Source organism: Schistocerca gregaria, chromosome 5, assembly GCF_023897955.1.
Source record: "Schistocerca gregaria isolate iqSchGreg1 chromosome 5, iqSchGreg1.2, whole genome shotgun sequence".
Taxonomy (NCBI): domain Eukaryota; kingdom Metazoa; phylum Arthropoda; class Insecta; order Orthoptera; family Acrididae; genus Schistocerca; species Schistocerca gregaria.
Window position 1 is genome coordinate 513,953,150 of NC_064924.1, and position 21,150 is coordinate 513,974,299.

Consider the following 21,150-nt stretch of genomic DNA (forward strand, 5'->3'; position numbering starts at 1 on the left):
ATTGGCGCAGCTCGATCTCTCGATCTTAAATGATGGTGCCTTCACACACTTCAGTGTGGCGCATGGCACATACTCCGCCATTGACCTTTCCATCTATAGCCCTAGCCTCTTACCGTCTGTCCAATGGAGAGTGCATGACTACCTGTGTGGTAGTGACCACTTTCTGTCACTGCCACAGCGTCAGTCTTCTGGGCGCCCTAGCAGATGGGCTATGAATCAGGCTGACTGGGACTTGTTCTCCTCCACTGCCGCTATTGAGCCTCTCTCTAACGATCCCATTGATGCAGTGGTTCAATCGGTCACCACCGGCATCGTTACTGCCGCCGAATCTGCCATTCCACTTTCTTCTGGGTCCCTTCGGCGGCGGACCGTGCCTTGGTGGTCGCCTGAGATCGCTGAAGCAATTAAAGCTTGCCGGCGGGCGCTCCAGCGTCACAAGCGACATCCCTCAATCGACCACCTTATCGCCTTCAAACGGCTGCATGCGCGAGCCCGCTGCATTATCCGCCAACGCAAGCAGGAGTGCTGTGAGCGGTATGTGTCCACCATTGGCCTCCATGTCACTCCATCGCAGGTCTGGGCCAAGATTCGCCGCCTCTATGGCTGTCGCACCCCTGCCAGTGTCCCTGTGCTCTTACTGAATGGAGCAGTTTGTACTGACTCCGACGTCATTGCAAACCGCTTGGCAGAGCACTTTGCTATGAATTCCGCTTCTGCCAACTACCCCTTGGGCTTCCGCTCAATTAAGGAGCGGATAGAACGTCGGAGTCTTTCTTTTCGCACTCACCATCCTGAATTGTACAATGTTCCATTCAGTGAGTGGGAATTTCGAAGTGCCCTCGCCACTTGTCCTGATACCGCTCCTGGGCCAGATAGCATCCACTCTCAGATGCTGAAACATCTTTCAGTGGACTGCCAGCGACGCCTCCTCGAACTTTACAACCGCATTTGGGTCGAGGGTGAGTTTCCGTCGCAATGGCGGGAAAGTCTTATTGTCCCCATTCTGAAACCAGGGAAAAACCCTTTGGAGGTGGACAGCTACCGTCCCATTAGCCTCACCAACGTTCTTTGCAAGTTGCTTGAACGGATGGTGAGCCGGCGCTTGAATTGGGTACTGGAGTCTTGAGGCCTTCTGGCTCCGTCTTAGGGTGGGTTCCGTAAAGACCGCTCCGCCGCCGACAATCTGGTGAGCCTGGAGTCGGCCATCCGTACTGCCTTTGCCCGCCGTCAGCATCTGGTCGCTGTCTTTTTCGACATGTGGAAGGCATATGATACGACATGGCGTCATCTCATCCTTCCTACGCTTCATGGATGGGGCCTTCGGGGCCCTCTGCCGATCTATATTCGCAATTTTCTGTCGTATCGTACCTTCCGCGTGCACGTCGCGGCCTCATATAGTTCCTCCCAAGTCCAGGAGAACGGTGTGGCACAGGGTTCTGTTCTAAGTGTCTGTCTGTTTTTAATAGCCATTAACGAGCTCGCTGCGGCCGTGGGAAATTCTGTCTCCGCTTTGCTGTATGCTGACGACTTCTGCCTTTACTACAGCTCTATTGGCATTGCAGCTGCTGAACGTCAGCTACAGGGCGCAATCCGCAAGGCGCAGTCTTGGGCTGTAGCACATGGTTTTCAGTTTTCGGCAGCCAAGACCTGCGTTATGCATTTCTGCCGGCGACGCACTGTTCACCCGGAGCCGCGGCTTTATCTTGACAGCGAGCTTCTTTCAGTGGTGGAATCACATAGGTTTTTGGGGGTGGTTTTTGATACCCGGTCGACTTGGCTGCCTCATATTCGGCAACTTAAACAGGCGTGTTGGCGGCATCTAAATGCTCTGCGATGCCCGAGCTACACCAGGTGGGGCGCCGACCGATCTACTCTCCTACGGCTTTACCAGGCGTTGATCCAGTCCCGTCTGGACTATGGGAGTCTGGCTTATGGCTCAGCATCCCCATCTGCGTTGCGGCTGCTGGACCCAATCCTCCACAGCGGGATACGCCTTGCCACTGGTGCCTTCCGGACCAGCCCTGTGGACAGCATACTTGTGGAGGCAGGTGTCCCTCCACTGCGGATACGATGCCAACAGTTATTGGCTGCTTATTCTGCCCATGTTTTTAGCTCGCCCGGGCATCCAAATTATCGTGTCCTGTTCCCGCAGTCAGTCGTCCGTCTGCCAGAACGTAGGCCGCGGTCGGGTTGTCCGATCGCCGTACGCGTCAAACAGCTTCTCTCTGGGCTTGGGTGTTTCCCTGTACCACCTCCTTACCGGGCCCCTCTGCGTACACCCCCATGGTGTGTGCCTCGCCCTTGCCTTCGGCTCGACTTGGCACAGGGCCCGAAGGACTCAGTCCCTCCGGTGGCCTTCCGACGCCGCTTTTATTCCATCCTGGCCACGTATCAGGGCTCTGGTGTTGTCTATACCGATGGTTCGATGGTTGCTGGTCGTGTCGGTTATGCACTAACTCTAGGGGACCATTCTGAACAACGTTCGTTGCCGGCTGGCTGCAGTGTTTACACTGCTGAGCTGGTTGCCATCTTTCGTGCCCTAGAGTATATCCGCTCATGCTCAGGTGAGTCCTTCGTTATCTGTAGTGATTCCCTGAGCGGTTTACGAGCTCTCGACCAGTGTTTCCCTCCATCTCGTCTGGTGATGGCTATCCAGGAGTCCCTGCATACTCTTGCCCATTGCGGCAGATCTGTGGTCTTCGTTTGGACCCCGGGCCATATTGGGATACCCGGAAATGAAACTGTTGACCGCCTGGCGAAAGAGGCCACTAGTGCACCATCTCTGGAGATTGGCCTCCCGGCGACTGACTTGCGGGCACTATCACGCCGCAAAGTTTTCGATTTATGGGACACTGATTGGCGCAACCTGCCCGTGCCAAACAAACTCCGCCATATCAAGGAGACGACTACTGTGTGGCGGTCCTCCATGCGAGCCAACTGCAGGGAATCAGTCGTCCTTTGTCGGCTCCGCATTGGCCACACCCGACTCACGCACAGTTATTTACTGTGTCGTGAGGATCCCCCTCTTTGTCGTTGTGGGGCGTCCTTGACGGTGGTCCATATTCTGTTGGAGTGTGCACTTTTAACTGTGCTCAGGCAGACTTTTGCGCTGCCTGATACGCTCTCTGTGCTTTTATCTGACGACTCTTCCATAGTGGACATAGTTCTGCGTTTTATTCGGGCAGGGGGATTTTATCGCTTAATGTAAGTGTGTGTTTTTGTGTTGATTCTGGCCTATGGCCTACGATTTGTCTGATTTTTTTTCCTGTGTTTCTCGGTGGTTGGCTTTTCCCTTTTTGTTTGTATGGTCGGCCAACCACCGTCACACTCTGTATGATTTTAGTTCGTCTTGTCTGGTCTTTGTCTACGTTTCTCTTGTTCTGTGTCGTCTGTCTTATCGTCTGTTGATCGTTTTTATCCTCTGTGAGTGTTTTTAGTATTTGGAAAAAGGGACCGATGACCGTAGCAGTCTGGTCCCTGTAACCCCCACAAACCAACCAACCAACAAGACCAAAGACTGCCTGTGTCCTGCAGCTCACTCCTAAATAACATTACTATATGTGACGTCATACACTACTGAATCAATGCAGGATGCTTAAATACTGGTCACCCATCATGTCTAAAGCTTTTTGCACATATGTGTGTGATATTAGGATACAGTTAGTGATTGCAGTCAGTATGTAGCCTCTTATTAAAATAACAATGCATTATTAAACAGATTATTAACAATTTTCTGGTGTACCACATTTTTTCCTGTATCATTTTTGTAGGGTCTGTAATTTAGTTTCATTGAAAATGTAATATGCACACTCGGCCTTGGGAAAATTCCTGCATCCAGCATTCAGCAACTAGCCTGCCAGCGTTTCTCAGCTCGTCAGTTGACCATCGCAAGCTATCAAAGCGTTCACCACTGCCTCTGCCCACACGAGCTGACTTCTCCTCATGTCACACTCCCTACCCCTCCCACTGTGGTATTCAGCTGCCCTCCTAACCTACACAATACCATTATTCTTCCCTGTCCCATCCCTGCTCCCAATCTGTTGCTCAAGGGGTAGTATCCTTACACACGACCAAGATGCAAGACCTGTCACATGTGTTTCCTGCCCCATCAAAGAAAAGGCTGCCTGTGAAAGCAGCCATAGAGTCAACCAACTTAGCTGCAACTGTTGTGCAGCATTCTGTATGAACATGATCACTACTTTGTCTGTCCCCACCAAAGGCCATCGCCAAACTGTGTCCGAGAGACTGCCAGACCACCTAGTTGCCAAGCATCCCATTCTATATGATGTGTTTGACTTCAGTGATTGCTTCACAGCCCATGCCATTTGGATTCTTCCCACCAACACCAGCTTTTCTGAATTGCACCGTTGGGAACTCTCCCTGCAACTCTTTCAGTCCCATAACCATCTTGGCTGCAACCTGTGGTCATCACTGCCTCTGTCACCTTTCCTTCTCTCACTTTAGCTTCACACAAACATACATGCCTGCCCCCCCCCCCCCCCTCCCATCCATCTCTCCTATCTCTGCTTTCCTTATCCCCATTCTCTCCCCCACCAGCATAGCTCTTCCGATGCTCCACCCAGCACCCCACCATGTGTACATTTGTACATTTTGTACAACAGTATCTTTCCTCACCCCCTCCTTGCCATCCCTCCTGCTACCCACCCCATGCCTCTTCTGTTCCCTCACTACCTACCCCAACTGAGATAACCACTCACTGCTGTGGTGCTACAGTGCCCAGAGACAAGAGTGATCATGTATTTTGAGTTGTGCTTGTATGAAAGCGAGTGTTTGTGTCTCATCTGATGAAGGGCTTTATCTGAAAGCTGGTATATTCCAACAGTCTACCTTCAAATGTGCCTGTCTGCGACTCGGTGCCTTCTGTCTGGTGAATAGCAATCTGTTATAATTTAAGGGCATAGTTTCAGTTTTAATTTTCTTGTTCTTTCTGTTTTGGCAAAATACACCAAATACTCACATGGACGACTGGACAGTAATGAACTGCAGTAGCTCAAATTACATACTCAGTAAGTCAGTAGTAAAAGGGTAAGGCATTGAGTCCCCCGACAAATTTCAGTTCTCTGTACATATGCATACGAAACTTCAATTTTTCTTTTGCTGTCCTGTATCCCCTACTCAGTACTGATCTTTGTACCAGTTTGTATTCCTTTATGCTCTTCACCCTACCTGTAATCCTGTGTTTGTTACTTCCCTATTTCTTTCATACTTACCTGCAAGTTAGTTTCCATAATCTCTACTTGCATATTTCCATAGCTTTATTTACTAACTGGCAGGACACTGTGATGGAACATTGATGGCATTTTGGTCAATTACTCTGGTTTAGGCTTTCTAATCCAAGAATATAATCAGAACAACTCCTTTAATAAAATATGTCAGTTTTCCCTAGTCCTTGACTGAATGCACTAGTGTATCACCTCATCATACCTTTGCTTTTTGTTCCTGCTACACCACTTTCCTCAAGCTTTCATTTTTCCTGCTTTTCTCTGCATTCAAGGTGGAAAAAGCTATCTCAGCTAGCTAATTACATGTTCTGTAGATAACTTGTAGAATTTCTGTCAAAATGATTTGGAATGATTCAGTTTACAGGCTGTGTATACACGATTTGTTTGTTTGTATGAATGGCTATGTACAAATACTAATAAGCCTAGTGGCGTAAATTGACTGAATATGTACATATTAGTTTTGTCACTTCTGATGTTAAAACTAAAACACAGATTTAAAAATAAACGGCTGGCCGGGGTGGCCGAGCGGTTCTAGGTGCTACAGTCTGGAACCGCACGACCACTATGGTTGCAGATTCGAATCCTGCCTTGGGCATGGATGTGTGTGATGTCCTTAGGTTAGGTAGGTTTAAGTAGGTAGGGGACTGATGCCCTCAGAAGTTAAGTCCCATAGTGCTCAGAGCCATTTGAACCATTTTTCAAAATAAAAATATTTTTCTCTACTATACTACACATACTACCATTGCTTAAATGGCTGTCAGTTGAACAGGAATTGTCCAGAAGAAATGATTTTATTTTAGATTTATTAGACAAATGATAAAAGACTTGTAGGTGCATATTGAACTCATTTCAGAACCACTATCAGCTTTAGTAAAGAGTAACAAATGTCATTTTTCTTATGGTGTTGTAGCTATATGTATTAATATTCTTCTTCTCAAATTGCTGTGGACCGCTTATGACAAATTTCATGCAATCAATACTCTATTCTGAACTGATGAGTTACCCACATGAAATTTTACCATGAGATGTTACTGAGTGGAAATATGCAAAATATGTTAATATGTTGATTCATTTATTTTCCATACTAGTAATTATGTGATAGTCAGAAGCTGCAAAGATGAGCTGTTTGACAAGCTCAGTAACAAGTTTCTTCCAGTTCAAATTTCCATCAGTATGCAATCCGCAAAATAGAGATTAATGCATCTGTCAGCCCCATTCCCATTTTTCCCCAACTGTGCAGATAGGTAACTAGGTACTTCCACTGTTTAGTTTCACTGTTTCATTTCTGAATTTAGAAGTACCATAATTCATTTGAAAACTTATTTGTTCTGATTATTTCAGTGGTGTCTTACATCGAGGAAATGTAATAAATCCAGCCAGTATGAAGCAGGCGCTGATGGCATCTGCTCGTAGATTACCTGGTGTGAATATGTTCGAGCAAGGACATGGGAAGCTTGACTTGTTGAAGGCATTTCACATACTCAACAGTTACAAGCCACAGGCTAGCTTGAGTCCAAGGTATGATCATTGTGACTGTGATAGTAAGAATGTTGTGATATGCTTACAATATGAAAAACTTGTCAACTCAATTGTGTGTAGAATCAATCAAATGTACCTACTGGCTATACAGAAACTCTATTGAAGTGTTATTTGTTTCATATCATGTTTAGAACAATGAAAATAATCAGTTTCTGACTATATAATGTAATTGGATACATCAAATATCTACTCACCAAGTGGCAGCAGGAGAACATACACACAAAAAGGCTTGACATATGCAGACATTTGGAGCCACTGACTCTGGAAGCTTGTGTATTTTCTTGTCACTGCTCTGTGAGTAGAATTCCCCCCTCCCCCAAGGCTGCAGCTTTGTCCTTTTTCCCTCTCTCTCTCTCTCTCTCTCTCTCTCTCTCTCTCTCTCTCTCTCTTTTTCTCTGACACACACACACACACACACACACACACACACACACACACACACACAAAAGCACAATTTTAGTCTGTTCTTCTTCCAGTGCCATATCAATTTTTGTCCATGATGGTGGATTCCACACTCTAAAACAGGTCATAAATACTCCGTAACTTTGAAGGAAGGTAGAGGTCACTGTGGGCCACACAGTCTGATCACAAGAAGATCGAATTCTGACGGCGGTGTGGGGAGCGGAGTAAGCTCACTTAGGTTCTCAATGGGAGAAGAACAGTAAGAAAGTGACAAGCTGCGCTAGAATCAAGCTGTGTTGGCAATGATGTCTTAGCAGATGTCAACTGCTATGTATTGCATGTTTACGAAAGTAAATGCTGAGGCAAGGGTGTAATAAAAGTTGAATCAGAATTGATAGTTCCACATTGAATGATGGTGCTTGTTGCTACTAATTCCATATCATTTCTCATAGGCAATTTGAAATCACAAAGAACCAGTAGTAGAACATAGGTTGTGGCATTAGAAATAGATTGAGTAAAATTTTAAACACTTTTTCGGATATGTAATGCTGAGTTGTAAGTACACATTAATCACTCAGAATCAGTCTCATTATTCCCCTCATGTGTGCATGACACATTATTGCTGTTACTGTCAGACTCAACAGTATTGGGCACTGCCGACTTCATTCCCCATCCTTCCCTAATCCTATGAGACCGATGACCTCGCTGTCTGGTCTCCTTCCCCAAACAACCCAACCTCAACAGTATTAATAACTTTTTGTTTGTTGTAAATTCGACAACACCCTCATGCCTCCAGTAGTATTCTTCCAGTTGTTATACCTTCCTACAGTATATTTTCCAGCTGTCAGCAGTTACAAATGGAAGGGATTCACACGCAGTCTTAAACAGAGTGTTTTTGGACATGTCACCTGTAGTGTTGCACTTTGTACACAAGGGTTTTATCTTTGCCCATGCAAGCTCTACCGCACTCACATCATAATTATAGGGTAGAAAGCAGACAACTGTGTGTCCTTTCTGTTTTGCCATTTTGTCAATCACAAACATTTTTTTAGCAGGCCTGTGCTTTTGACAAATCACCTTTCAGAGTTTTCAGAATACATTTAACCATGAAACTTCCTGGCAGATTAAATCTGTGTGCCGGACCGAGACTCGAACTCAGGACCTCTGTCTTTCGCGGGCGAGTGCTCTACCAATTGAGCTACCCAAGCACAACTCACAACCAGTCCTCAAAGCTTTAATTCTGCCAGTACCTCATCTCCTACCTCCCAAACTTATCAGAAGCTCTTCTGCGAACCTGCAGAACTAGCACTCCTGGAAGAAAGGATATTGCGGAAACGTGGCTTAGCCACAGCGTAGGGGATGTTTCCAGAATGAGATTTTCACTCTGTAGTGGAGTGTGCGCTGATATGAAACTACCTGGCAGATTAAAACAGTGTGCCAGACCAAGACTCGAACTTGGGACCTTTGCCGTTAACCATTTGCATTTAACCATGGTAATCACTTTCTAGTAGATTCGGATGAACTCCTTCCATGATCCAATATTTCCAATAGTAGCAACATTCTGAACAGGATAGATTGCTATTCACTGTAAAGATGACATGTTAAGTTGCAAAGAGGCACTGCAAAAAGACTGTTACATGCGAACTTTCGGCCAAAGCCTTCTTTAGAAAAGAAAGCCCCCATTCACATAAAGAAGCACATCTCATTCACACATGACCACTCTCTCTGACCGCTTGAGCCAGATTGCAACTGTTGTGTTGATCAAAAGCAGCAGTCTGGAGATTCGGGAGGAGAAGGGAGAAGGGGGAGAGATAACAGCCAACGGGTGGGGGAAGAGGTGTCAGCAGCACCTGGTGGAGCATTCAGGGACTAGATGGCGGCAGGGGACAAGGCGGCCAGGTGCAGTGGGGGGGGGGGGGGGGTGCAGCAGTAAAAGAGAGGTACAGAGAAGAGAAAAAGACCAGTGGATTCATTGTCAGAGGAAAGTGCACAATTAGGGTGAGGGGTTGTGAATTGGAACAAGGTGATAGGGTAGAGGAAGTGGAAACTGTTTGGTAGAGGCTGTGGAGACAGTAGGTTACGGTAGGTTGAGGGGAGAGAATTTTGGGAGTGGAAAATGTGTTGTGAAGATAATTCCGACTTGTGCAGGTCAGAAAAGCTAGTGGTTGAGGGGAGGATCCAGACGGCCTGGGTAGTGAAACAGAATCCCGGTTGACGGTCGCCCACATTTTGTTGGAGTGTCCCCGACTGCGCACCCTCTGGCAGTCTTTTAATCTCCCGGGCACTTTGCCTTTGGTTTTAAGCGACGATGCCTCCATGGCTGACGACGTTTTAAATTTTATCTGTGATAGTCCTTTTTATCGTTCCATTTAGGGGAGTCCTGCCCCCTTTCCCTTTCTGTGTCTCTTGTCCTCGAGTCTCTCATTGGTTGCAGATTTTAGTGTGTATTCGGATGGTTGACTCTTTCCCTTTTTTTGTTCTCATGGTCAGTCAACCAGTCTCCGGCCCTCTTCTTTTCTTCCGTTCCTTTCTGTCCGGTGTTCATCTGTACTCTTCTTGTCTCTAGCGTTCGCTGCCACATTGGCGTTCTTTCAGTGACTGGGGGGAGGGGCGTCTCCTCCCCCCTTGGGGTTTTACCTGCTCCGTAACTTTTCGTCTCGCCTGTTTTTAGAATGGGGAACTGATGACCTTAGCTGTTTAGTCCCCCTTAAACATCCCAACAACCACCACCACCACCAGAAATTGAAATCAAGTAGATGATGTTCATTCTGGTAGACTGCTGGTTGGTAGTCATGCCGTTATAAAAAGTTGTGCAATGGTTGGGGCAGAGTTGTTACATGACACAGCTGCTTTCACAAGTGGTCTGCCCTCTGACTGGGTAGGAAAGCCTCTGACAGGACTGGAATAAGAGATACTGGGTGGGTGGATTGGTTAGTTCTTGCACCTGGGTCTTCCAAAAGAATGTGATCCTAGTGCCAAGCAGTCGAGATTGGGATTAGGAGTAGCAAAGGGATAGAGTAGGATGTTGTGGAGGTTGGGTGGGTGACAGAACACAACTTTTGGAGGGGAGGGAAGGATCTTAGGTAGAATGTCCTTCATTTCAAGGCATGATGATAGATAACCAAAGCCTTGATAAAGGATGTAGTTCAATTTTTCCAGTGTCTTGGTCTCAGAGAAGGTGCCTGTCTGTGAAGGCCTTTGTGAGACCTTCAGCATACTGGACAAGGGAGTTCTATTCATGGCAGATACACTGTCCCTTCATGACCAGGCTGTACAAGAGGGAGTTTTTGGCGTGGAAGGTATAGCAGCTGTCAAAATGTAGGTACTGTTGAAGGTAGGTATAGGAAGGTACACAAACAAATTCGCAGTAGGCGTGGGTTGCCACATGACACCCTCCTATGCCAACCTGATCATGGGCTGTCTAGAGGAAACATTTCTATCCACCCAAAACCCCTGGTCTGGTTCAGGTTCATTGATGATATCTTCATGATCCGGACTCAGGGCCAAGATGTACTATCGTCATGCCTTTACAACCTCAACACCTTCTCTCCCATCCACTTCACCTGGTCCTCCTCAACCCAGCATGCCACCTTCCTGGATGTCAGTATCCTCCTCTCTCGTGGCTCCATCCACACCTCTGTCCACATTAAACCCACCAATCACAAATAGTACTTGCATTTCAACTGCTGTCCTCCCTTCCACATGAAAAAATTCCTCCATATGATATGGCCATGTGGGGATGGCATATCAGCTATCTTGCCCAGTATGCTGAAGGTCTCATAAAGGCCTTTACAGACAGGCGCTATCCTACAGACCTGGTCTGCAAATAGATTTCCTGTGCCATATCCCTACACACCCCCTATCTTCCCACCACCCGAAGAACTAGCTACAAAGGAGCTCCTCTTTGTCACCTGTACCATCCCAGACTGGAACAGCTGAACCACATCCTTCATCTGGGCTTTGATTATCTGTGATGATGCCCTGAAATGGGGAACACCCTACCCAAGATTCTATCCTCCTCTCCTAAAGTGGTGTTCCATTTCCCATCCAACCTCCACAACATCCTAGTCCATCCCTGTGCCACTCCCATCCCAACCCCTTGCCAAGGGGATTGTACCTCTGTGAAAGGACCAAGAGCAAGACCTGTTAAATCCACCCACCCAGTACCTCTTATTCCAGTCCTGTTACAGGCTTATCCTACCCCATCAGAGGCCAAACCACCCGTGAAAGCAGCCACGTGATATACCACCTTTGCTCCAATCATTGCACAGCTGTTTGTACATTGGTATGACTACCAAGCAGCTGTCCACCAGGATGAATGGCCAGTACCAAACTGTGGCCAAGAGCAGAGTGGACCACCCTGTGGCACAACATGCAGCTGAACACAACATACGTGATTTCAATTCCTGATTCACAACCCGGGCCATCTGGATCCTCCCCTCCACCACCAACTTTTCTGATCTGCACAGATTGGTATTACCCTCACATCACACACTCTGCTCCCAAAATTGTCACTACTCAACCTACAGTAACCTACTGTCCCCACAATCTCCACCCAACAGTTTTTGCCCTATATGTCCTATCACCACCTTCAGACTCAAGTCCTCTCGCCCTCTTTGTGCGCCACTCTCTGCCAATGCTCACACCAGGCTTTCTCTTTTCTCTGCTCTCTCGTTTTCCACACCCCATTCCTCTCCCCTAAATGATAAACTCGGTGTCGGTGCAGAAGACATACGCATTGCCAAAAAATCTTATGCTTGAAGTTCTTTCAGAATAGGGACTGGACCGATGCTGCAAATTTGTGTACTTACAAATATGTTGGTTTAGTGTTCACCATATTCAAAGCAGAACCCAATGAACTTCATAGTAGATAGATAGCAGCTTTATTATAAAACTGAAAAGCCAGCAACTTTTCAAAGTATCAGCTTTCTTTTTGATGTAATTAGTTAAATGTAGATGGCAGAAGCATAGTAGCAATAAGCAATAGAGTGATAGTGTATTATTAATATTGTGTACAGATTAAGTTTCTGTGGCACCTATGCCTTATCTTCTATACCTTTACTCATTCCACATCACCGTTGATATGAGAGGCTCTAGCCATATGACATTCCATTTCATCCATGGAACATGATGAATGAATGTGTGTGTGTGTGTGTGTGTGTGTGTGTGTGTGTGTGTGTGTGTGTGAATGAATGAACTTGTGTCCATTCCTCATATTGTTTGAAACATTCAGAGTGTCCTTTTCTGTGAGGCTGCACAGTTTTGACTTATTAGCATACCATCAGCAGATGATTTGAAGATGCAGACAAGTTGCTATCTGGTATATTCAAATTATCTGATGACGATTTGGTAACAAGTCAAACCTGGTATATTATACCGATAGTGCAATGTGAAGCTGAAAAACATAATAAAAAGTTCATTAAGGTTCATGTGAACAGTTCAAGAGATCAATCAGAAACCCAAATACTTAATAACAAAAATCTTACTTTGCATGTTATTAGCATATCTGTGCATGTTTCTGTGTGTCTTTATGTATTTTTTATTCGTCTTTCCTCTTATCCAGGGCCTCACACAACTGTAAACACCTGTTTTGCTCATTTCCGAATCATTCCCATTTCCCTTACACCATTCCTGCCACAATGGACTCCCTGCTCCGTCTTTTTGTACTAGTTCAGAAAAGTATCACTTTCCCTGGCTAAAAGCCAGTCCCACATCATAACATTCTGCTAGCCCCTGGCCTTCACAAACCTGGTACTGCAAAAACACATCTCCATGGCACAGGCATCCCAGAACCACTTCTGCTTCCTTCGTAAGGTACTATTACTGTGCAGTCCTTGCTTCATACATCACATCTCTGAAATAGAATCCGTTGTTGTCCACCACCTGGAGGAGTATTCCAGACACCACCTCCATAAGTTACCCAACCTGCTGACATCCTACCTCAATGCACCACTATCCAATCCTTATTCTACCCACAGTGTTCCTCCTCATCCACCCCGCATAGCATCTAAAGCCTGCCTAGCCTACCTTTTCAACTTTTCATGTCCCCCAAAGCTCCCTACCAACGCACTACCAAGTCTGGAGCCGAAACATTCCCATAAGACTTTGCACCAAAACTCTCAGCTCCACAGACTATTCAAAGGCTTCACCTTCAGCCCTGCACCCAAATATAATCTCACTATACTTTTCAAAGACCCACTCTCCTTCTCCTGATACCTGCAATAGAATAAATTCTTTGCCACGAATCCCTCAAACCAAAACCAATGTAATTCTGGCATTGAACCCACCTCTCCCACTTCATACCTCTATCCAACCATGATCCCTCCCCCCCTTACCACCTAACCACCTGCTGTCACCTTCCAGGAATTCCTTATCTCCAATTTGGCTTCAGCATCCTTCCCCAGGCCCATCCTCTGAATACCAACATTTCAGCACAAGAAAAAATGGTCATAGACACCCTCAAAACAAATCCTGACCTGATCATACTATCTGCTGACAAACTTTCCACCACTGTTGTTATAAATCAGTCACTACCTGGCACAAGGCCTCTGCCAGTTATCTTATTCCTCCATCCTTAAACTCTGCCAAAGTGAGCCCATCCCAGAAGTCCAACACAAACTCTAACCTGCTTAATGCCTTAGTCCCTTCTCAGAACTCTCCACTAAATCCATTTCCCCACTCATCCCCATCACACCCTGCACATCCTTCTTCAACTCCCAAATAATCCACAAACCCAACAATCCTGAACGCCCCATTGTGGCTGCTTATTGTGGCCCCACTGAAAGAATTGTAGCCCTTATTGACGAGCATCTCCAACCAGTTATCCATCTTTTAGCCTCCCACGTCAAAGGTATCAACCATTTCCTTCACCAACCCCACCCCTTTACCACCTGGATCCCTACTTGTCACTGTTGATGCCATCTCCCTATACACCAACATCCCTCATGCCCGTGGTCTTACCACTACTGAAACTACCTTTCCCAACATCCTTCAGAATCTAAATCCACTACCTCATTCACCTTACTAACTTTATCATAACCCACAACTACTTCTCCTTTGAAGGGTAGGTATACAAACAAATCTGCAGCACAGCCTGGGCACCCACATGGCACTCTCCTATGCTAACCTGTTCATAGGCCATCTAAGGAGACCTTCCTAGCCTCCCAAAACACCAAATGCTTAGCCTGGTTCATGTTCATTGGTGATATCTCCATGATCTGGGCTCAGGGCAGGAGACCCTATCTTAATTCTTTCACATCCTCAACATCTTCTCACCCACCTGCTTCACCTGTTAGTCTCACCAAGGCCTTCACTGGCAGGTACCAATTGGAACAACTGAACCACATCCTTCAACACAGCTTTGATTACTTATCATCATGCCGTGAAATAAGGTACATCCTACCCAAAATCCTTCCCACCCCTCCCAAATTGGTGTTCTGTCACCCACCCAATCTCCACAACATCCTAGTCCATCCCTATGGCACTCCCAATCCCAAACCCTTGCCACAAGGATCATATCCCAGTGGAAGACTCAGGTACAAGACCTGCCCAAGTACTTTCTATTCCAGTCCTGTCACAGGTTCATCCTACCCCATCACAGACTGGACCACTTGCAAAAATCAACCATGTCATTTACCAGCTCTGCTGCAATCATTGTACTGGTTTTTATATTTGTATGAGTACCAACCAGCTGCCCGCCATGAGGACCAGCCACTGCCAAACTGTGTCCAAGAGCAAAGTAGATCACCCTGTGGCACAACATGCAGCTGAGCATAACCACTTGATTTCCGTGGCTGCTTCACTGCCCATGCCATCTGGATCTCCCCCTTCATCACCAACCTTTCTGAACTGCGCATACAGAAGTTATCCTTACAACACATTCTGTGCTTCCACAATTATCCCAGCCTCAGTCTATGACCCCACACCCTCCACTCAACAGTTTCCATGCCCTCTATCCTGTCATCTCCTTCCCATCATCATCTCCCAATCTCTTTGTTTGCCACCCTCCGCCAGTGCAACCGCTCATCTTTCCCTGCTCCTTTCCTTTTCGCTTTTTTTTCCCCCACCTCCCTGCCCCACAGCCTACTGAAGCTGTACCTGTTGGCATTCTAGTCCCTGCGCACTCTGCCAGGCAGCATTCTTCTGTCCTTCCACCCATACACTAAATCCTTTCCCCTTCCCCTTCCCCACCCCCTCCAGATTGCTGCTGCCATCCCACGTAATAGTTGCATTCTGGTCCTAGCTGCCACATATGGCAGTCATGTGTGCATGATGTGTGCTTGCTCACGTGTGTGAATGGTGTGTGTTTCTCTTCTGTTGGTGAGGGCTGTCACCAAAATCTATGCGTAAGTGTCTTTTGACTGTGTCTGTCTGCAACTTAACGTGTCATCTTTACAGTAAATAACAATCTATCTTTCCCTGGATTGTTGACATTGTGGATGCTGTTTAAATAAATTTGAGCTAAGAGGTAAGAAAGGTCTCATAGATGTTAGTGTTTAAGTATAAATGGCTGACTTTAGAGGCAAAGTAATTCAAATGGAATTGCCAGAATTGTTTATAGGGTGTATTTCTCTAAAGACAGTTATAAAAAAATTGGAAGAATACTGTAATTATTCTTCAGAAGAGACTAACAAGGCACAAAAAACCTCAACCCTGTCAGTTTCCTGTCCATGATAAATATTCTCTAAAATTATCACCAAGCTAATAGAAAGAGAAATGCATTTTAATCAGGTGTAGGGACAAGCTCACTTTAGAAGTTGACAATCTGCAAGTTGTGAATGAAATCATAGAAATGACTGTGAATTACTGCTTTTCCTGCCCTTCAGTGGTTTAGAGGAAGCTTTTGACTCATTTTTGACCAAATCTGTACACACAAACCTTGTAAAACAATGCACTGATTCAACCATGGTAGTAAACTGTGGAATATATATGTGAGTACTACAGCTTTGGTTATACATTATCGAGATAGTAAGAAATCCAAAATTGAAATAGCAATTAGGTGGGTAGTTTCTATATCACCAAAACAATTCTCTGAAGTCATAAAAAAAATCTTTCAGATTATTAAATTGTGAGAACATGGGACATATACAAATCGCCTTCATTTTGTTTATGTTAGTGTACTATTTGTCTGAATACAAATGAACTTCAATGATGAGTGGTTGGACTTCATAGACCAAATGTGAAAGTAGACGTGGAAAACAAGTATAACAAAATTAGATTATTATGTTGAAAAGAAGAAAGCAGAGGAAAAGTGACCTAGACTGTGTTTCGTAAGCCAAATAGGATTTTAAAAATTTAAGTTTCACTTGTTCTAAACTGAAAAGTTCACAGTTGGTGTGCATTACTATTTCTGAAATGTCAGTGAATCATGGACTTTGTCAGAAAACCATTCAAAACTTGAGAGTTGCTCAGAAAGAAGTGTAGATATATGATGGGAATTGGAGAAAGAGTAAAATGACTAGATGGACTAGAGAACAGATGGATGTGGAAGACATAATTATGATTGCAGTCAAAACTATATGTATGTGGGTGAGCCTTCTGTCAAGCCGAATTGATGGTGAAAAGAAAAGACAAGTGACAGAACCTAAAGGAAGATACACAGATCAGATTGGAAAAGTACAGTAGGATTATGATAAATATAGCTGAAGAATGTAACTAAGTTTTCTAATACTTTCCTTTACTGTTCCCATCTCTTTATGTTGTGCTGTAAATCATATTCAGATGGCACAAATGGATGAATTGTTGTTTGCCAAAGGTGAAATCTGAGTGCCTGTCTTGGTTCAGAGTAGTTTCAGTGTGATGAGAGTCAGCATCACTGAAAGCACACAGCCAATGATGATAATTTCTGTCTGTATTGTTTCAGATAGTAAAATACTGGCAGAGGTATAAAACCACATGCTACTTGAGTGAGTATGTAATTGAAGATAGTATAAAGTGTGCTAAACGATTCCATTCTGTTGTTCAATTTGACATTGTTAACAACTTATGGCTGTGTATCCTCCTCTCTAAAGTGTGGCAGTTACCCACATTAATAGTCAAACCACAGTGGTGGGTTGTCACAATAAAAAGTCCCAAAAGCTGGGAGTCCGTAATTTTCCATCTATATTATGGAAGTACAACCGTTATAAACCTCAAGACACATCTGTATTGTCGTGAAATCAGTAACTGCAATTAAAGCACCTTCATACAGCTATGCGGATTTTTGAAACAACTCATTATTCTTCACTTTTTACTTTTTAATTGTTATAATTTTTATGACAACTTGAATGATTATTGAGTGTCGGTTGTTGTTGTTGTTGTTATTATTATTCATAACATAAAACTGATGGACCAGTCAGTTTGAAGTCAAATAAAGAGATTCACTACAGGTACAGATCGATAATATGCAGCATGAGACCAAATGGTCTTAACTGTATTATTTACATTTATTAACAGTGAGTGGTTATATTGATTAAATTGATGTTCAGATGTGTTCTCTCTCTCTCTCTCTCTATCTCTCTCTCTCTCTCTCTCTATCACACACACACACACACACACACACACACACACACACACACTGACACTGTGTGTGTGTGTGTGTGTGTGTGTGTGTGTGTGTGTGTGTGTGTGTGTATCAATTACGTGTTTTGCACTGCTACCAAACAAAAGTAGTTGTGCATTTGTGTATATGCTGAAGAGCCAAAGAAACTGGTACACCTACCTAATATCGTGTAGGGCTCCCCCAAGCATGCAGAAGTGCCGCAGCATAATATGGCAAGGTCTCAACTAATGTCTGAACTAGTGTTAGAGGGAATTGACACTATGAATCCTGGAGTGCTGTCCATAAATCCATAAGAGTACGAGGGAGTGTAGATCTCTTATGAACAGCATGTGGCAAGGCATCCCAGATATGCTCAATAATGTTCCTGTCTGGGGTTTTTGGTGACCAGCGGAAGTGTTTAAATTCAGAAGTGTTCCTGGAGCCACTCAGTAGCAGTTCTGGATGGGTGGGGTGTTGCATTGCCCTGCTGGAATTGCCCAAATCTGCTGGAATGCACAATGGACGTGAATGGATGCAGGTGTTCAGACAGGATGCTTATGTATGTATCATCTGTCAGAGTCGTACCTAGACAAATCAGGGATCCCATATCACTCCAGCTGCACACGCCCCACACCATTTCAGAGCCTCCACCAGCTTGAACAGTCCCCTGTTGACATGCAGGGCCCATGCATTCATGAGGTTGTCTCCATACCCATACACGTCCATCTGCTCAGTACAATTTGAAACGAGACTCATCCAACCAGGCAACATGTTTCCAGTTGATGAACAGTCCAATGTCGGTGTTGATGGGCCCAGGCAAGGCGTTAAGCTTTGTGTCATGCAATCATCGAGGGCACACAAGTGAGCCTTCGGCTCCAAAAGCCCATGGTTCGTATGCTGACACTTGTTAATGGCCCAGCATTGAAACCTGCAGCAGTTTGCGGAAGGGTTGCATTCTGTCACACTTAATGGTTTTCTTCAGTCGGTTTTGGTCTCGGTCTTGTAGGATTTTTTTCCATGGTTAGTGATGTCAGAGATTTGATGTTTTATTGGATTCCTGATATTCATAGAACACTTGTGAAATGATCACATGGGAAAATCCCCACGTCATCACTACCTCAGATATTCTGTGTCCCATCGCCCGTGTGCCGACTATAACATGACATTCAGGTTCACTTAAATCTTGATAATCTGCCATTGTAGGAGCCGTCGCTGATCTAACTACTGCACCAGACACATGTTGTCTTATAAAGCCATTGCTGACTGCAGTGCCGTATTCTGCCCATTTACATGTATGTGTATTTGAATATGCATGCTTGTACCAGTTTCTTTGGTGCTTCAGCGTAGAAATAAAATTTTTCACCCATTGTGTGTATAGGCTGATCAGCCAGAACATTGTGACCACCAACCTATTTTGATATTAATCCATCTATGCGATAACAGCATCACCTGGTGAGGAATGACTGCTAGTCAGGCACAAGCACAGTACATGTAGTATCAATGAGTGTTCATACTGTATGTAGAAGGGGGAGGGCACACAATCGATCTGCTTTTGACTGAAGGCAGATTGTGATAGCCCGGAGGCTCATCATGAGCATTTTGGAAACTGCTTTAAGGAGTGCTGTGGTGAAAGCCTTCAACACATGGCAAAACCATGGTGAAACCATACCCAGATATCATAGGGTTGGGTGGCCAGCCCTCATTACAAATGTTGGACGTCGTAGGCTGGGCTGACTGGTAAAACACGACAGACAGTGAACTTTGGCAGAACTAACATCAGACTTTAATGCTGGCCAGAGTACAAGTGTGTTTGAACACCTAGTGCACCGAACACTCCTAACAATGGACTTCTGTAACCGACGACCCATGCCTGTGCCAATGTTAACACAACAACATTGGCAACTATGACTGAAATGGGCATATGGATGTTGGTGTAGTGACAGAGCATTGTGTGGTCTGGTGAGCCCTGACATCATCTTCATTGTGCTTACCTTCTTCATAATGCTGATGCGATGGGGCAAGTCTGTCATTTTCCAGGGATACAGCTCCTTGACACCTGTACTGCAGTACAGAGTCAAGTTGACAGTGGCTCCAGTATACTCTGGGGAACATTCACATGGACATCCACAGGTCCAATGGATCTCATGCAAGGCAACATGACGGCCAAGGAGTATCATACACTGGTTGCAGACACCATGTAGACCCCTTCATGACAACCATTTTTCCCGATGGCAGCGGCATTTTTCAACAAGATAATGCACCATGTCACAAGGCAAGGAGTGTGATGGAGTGGTTTTAGGAAAACAGTGGCGAGTTCCAATTGATGTTCTGACTCTACAACTCGCCAGATCTGAACACAGTTGAACACATCTGGGATGTGATTGAATGTGGTGTCAGAGCTCGTCGCCCCCCCCCCCCCCCCCCTCCCCCGGAATTTACGGGAATTAGGTGATTTGTGTGTGCAGATGTGGTGCCAGCTCCCTCCTACCAAGGCCTCACTGCTTGCATGCCATGACACATCGCTGCTCTTATTTGTGCCAAAGGTAGGTGGCCATAATGTTCTGGCTGCTTAGTGTATTTGTACATAATTTGCACTATCTGAAGAATGTCTTTCGCATCCCTAATATTGTCACAAACAAAAGTTTCCATATATTTTGTATCTTCTTTGCAGCTACATAGATCTCAGTGAGTGCCAGTACATGTGGCCATACTGCACACAACCGCTCTACTATGGGGCCATGCCAACAATTGTAAATGTGACCATTCTTAATGGTCTGGGGGTCTCAGGTCGGGTGACAGAGGTACGGTGGCACCCGTATACTCCACAGTTTGGACACCACCTTGATGTGTCATTAACACACTCTGAACTTCTATGGCCATGGTCTGGCTGGCTGGCAATCAGTATTTCTGTCGCAAGAGCAGCTGCAGGTTGGGAAGGAATTGCACAGGGACATATAACAGTCTCAGTAGAGTCACCTCCTGAAGATGGAGAGACAGATTCTCGACATTCTTCTGTTAACCTGTCCATCAAGGCTAAAATTGTGCCAACACCACCACGTCAGTAAGTATTAAAATTCAGTAAAGAAATTACATAGATTAACTATGACATACTAAAGTCCACTGTGTATCTAAAAATACATTTCATTGATCTTCCTGATGCTTAAGACATACCAAATCCTTTACTACATGGGAGGAGGTGCCATTGATATCAACCCAGTTTGGTTGTAGAAACATGTTCACACATGTTGCATAACAGTGTAAGTCAAGTCCACAGTTTGATACCCAGAATATTTGATTATACAGCTAGTTAAAATAGTTCCAATAGATGAACTTGTATACAGTGCTATGATAAAATTGTTTGTTTTCTGATTCATAATCACCAGTGGCAGTACATCCAAAGTTCTTGAAGGCTTACAAAGAATGAACTCCTTCATTTGGAACAGTTAA

At 45.1% G+C, this 21,150-nt stretch overlaps 1 protein-coding gene across 4 annotated transcripts in view; it reads left to right on the top strand.

Moving 5' to 3' along the window:
• Positions 1-21,150, top strand: part of LOC126272877 (membrane-bound transcription factor site-1 protease-like) — a 129,684-nt gene that overhangs the window by 81,418 nt on the left and 27,116 nt on the right. For all 4 annotated transcript variants that reach the window (XM_049976102.1, XM_049976103.1, XM_049976105.1 and 1 more), the window contains exons 9-10: positions 6,585-6,761; positions 20,375-20,764. In XM_049976102.1, coding sequence (XP_049832059.1) covers positions 6,585-6,761; positions 20,375-20,764 — 567 coding nt within the window. The remainder of the gene's footprint in view (positions 1-6,584; positions 6,762-20,374; positions 20,765-21,150) is intronic.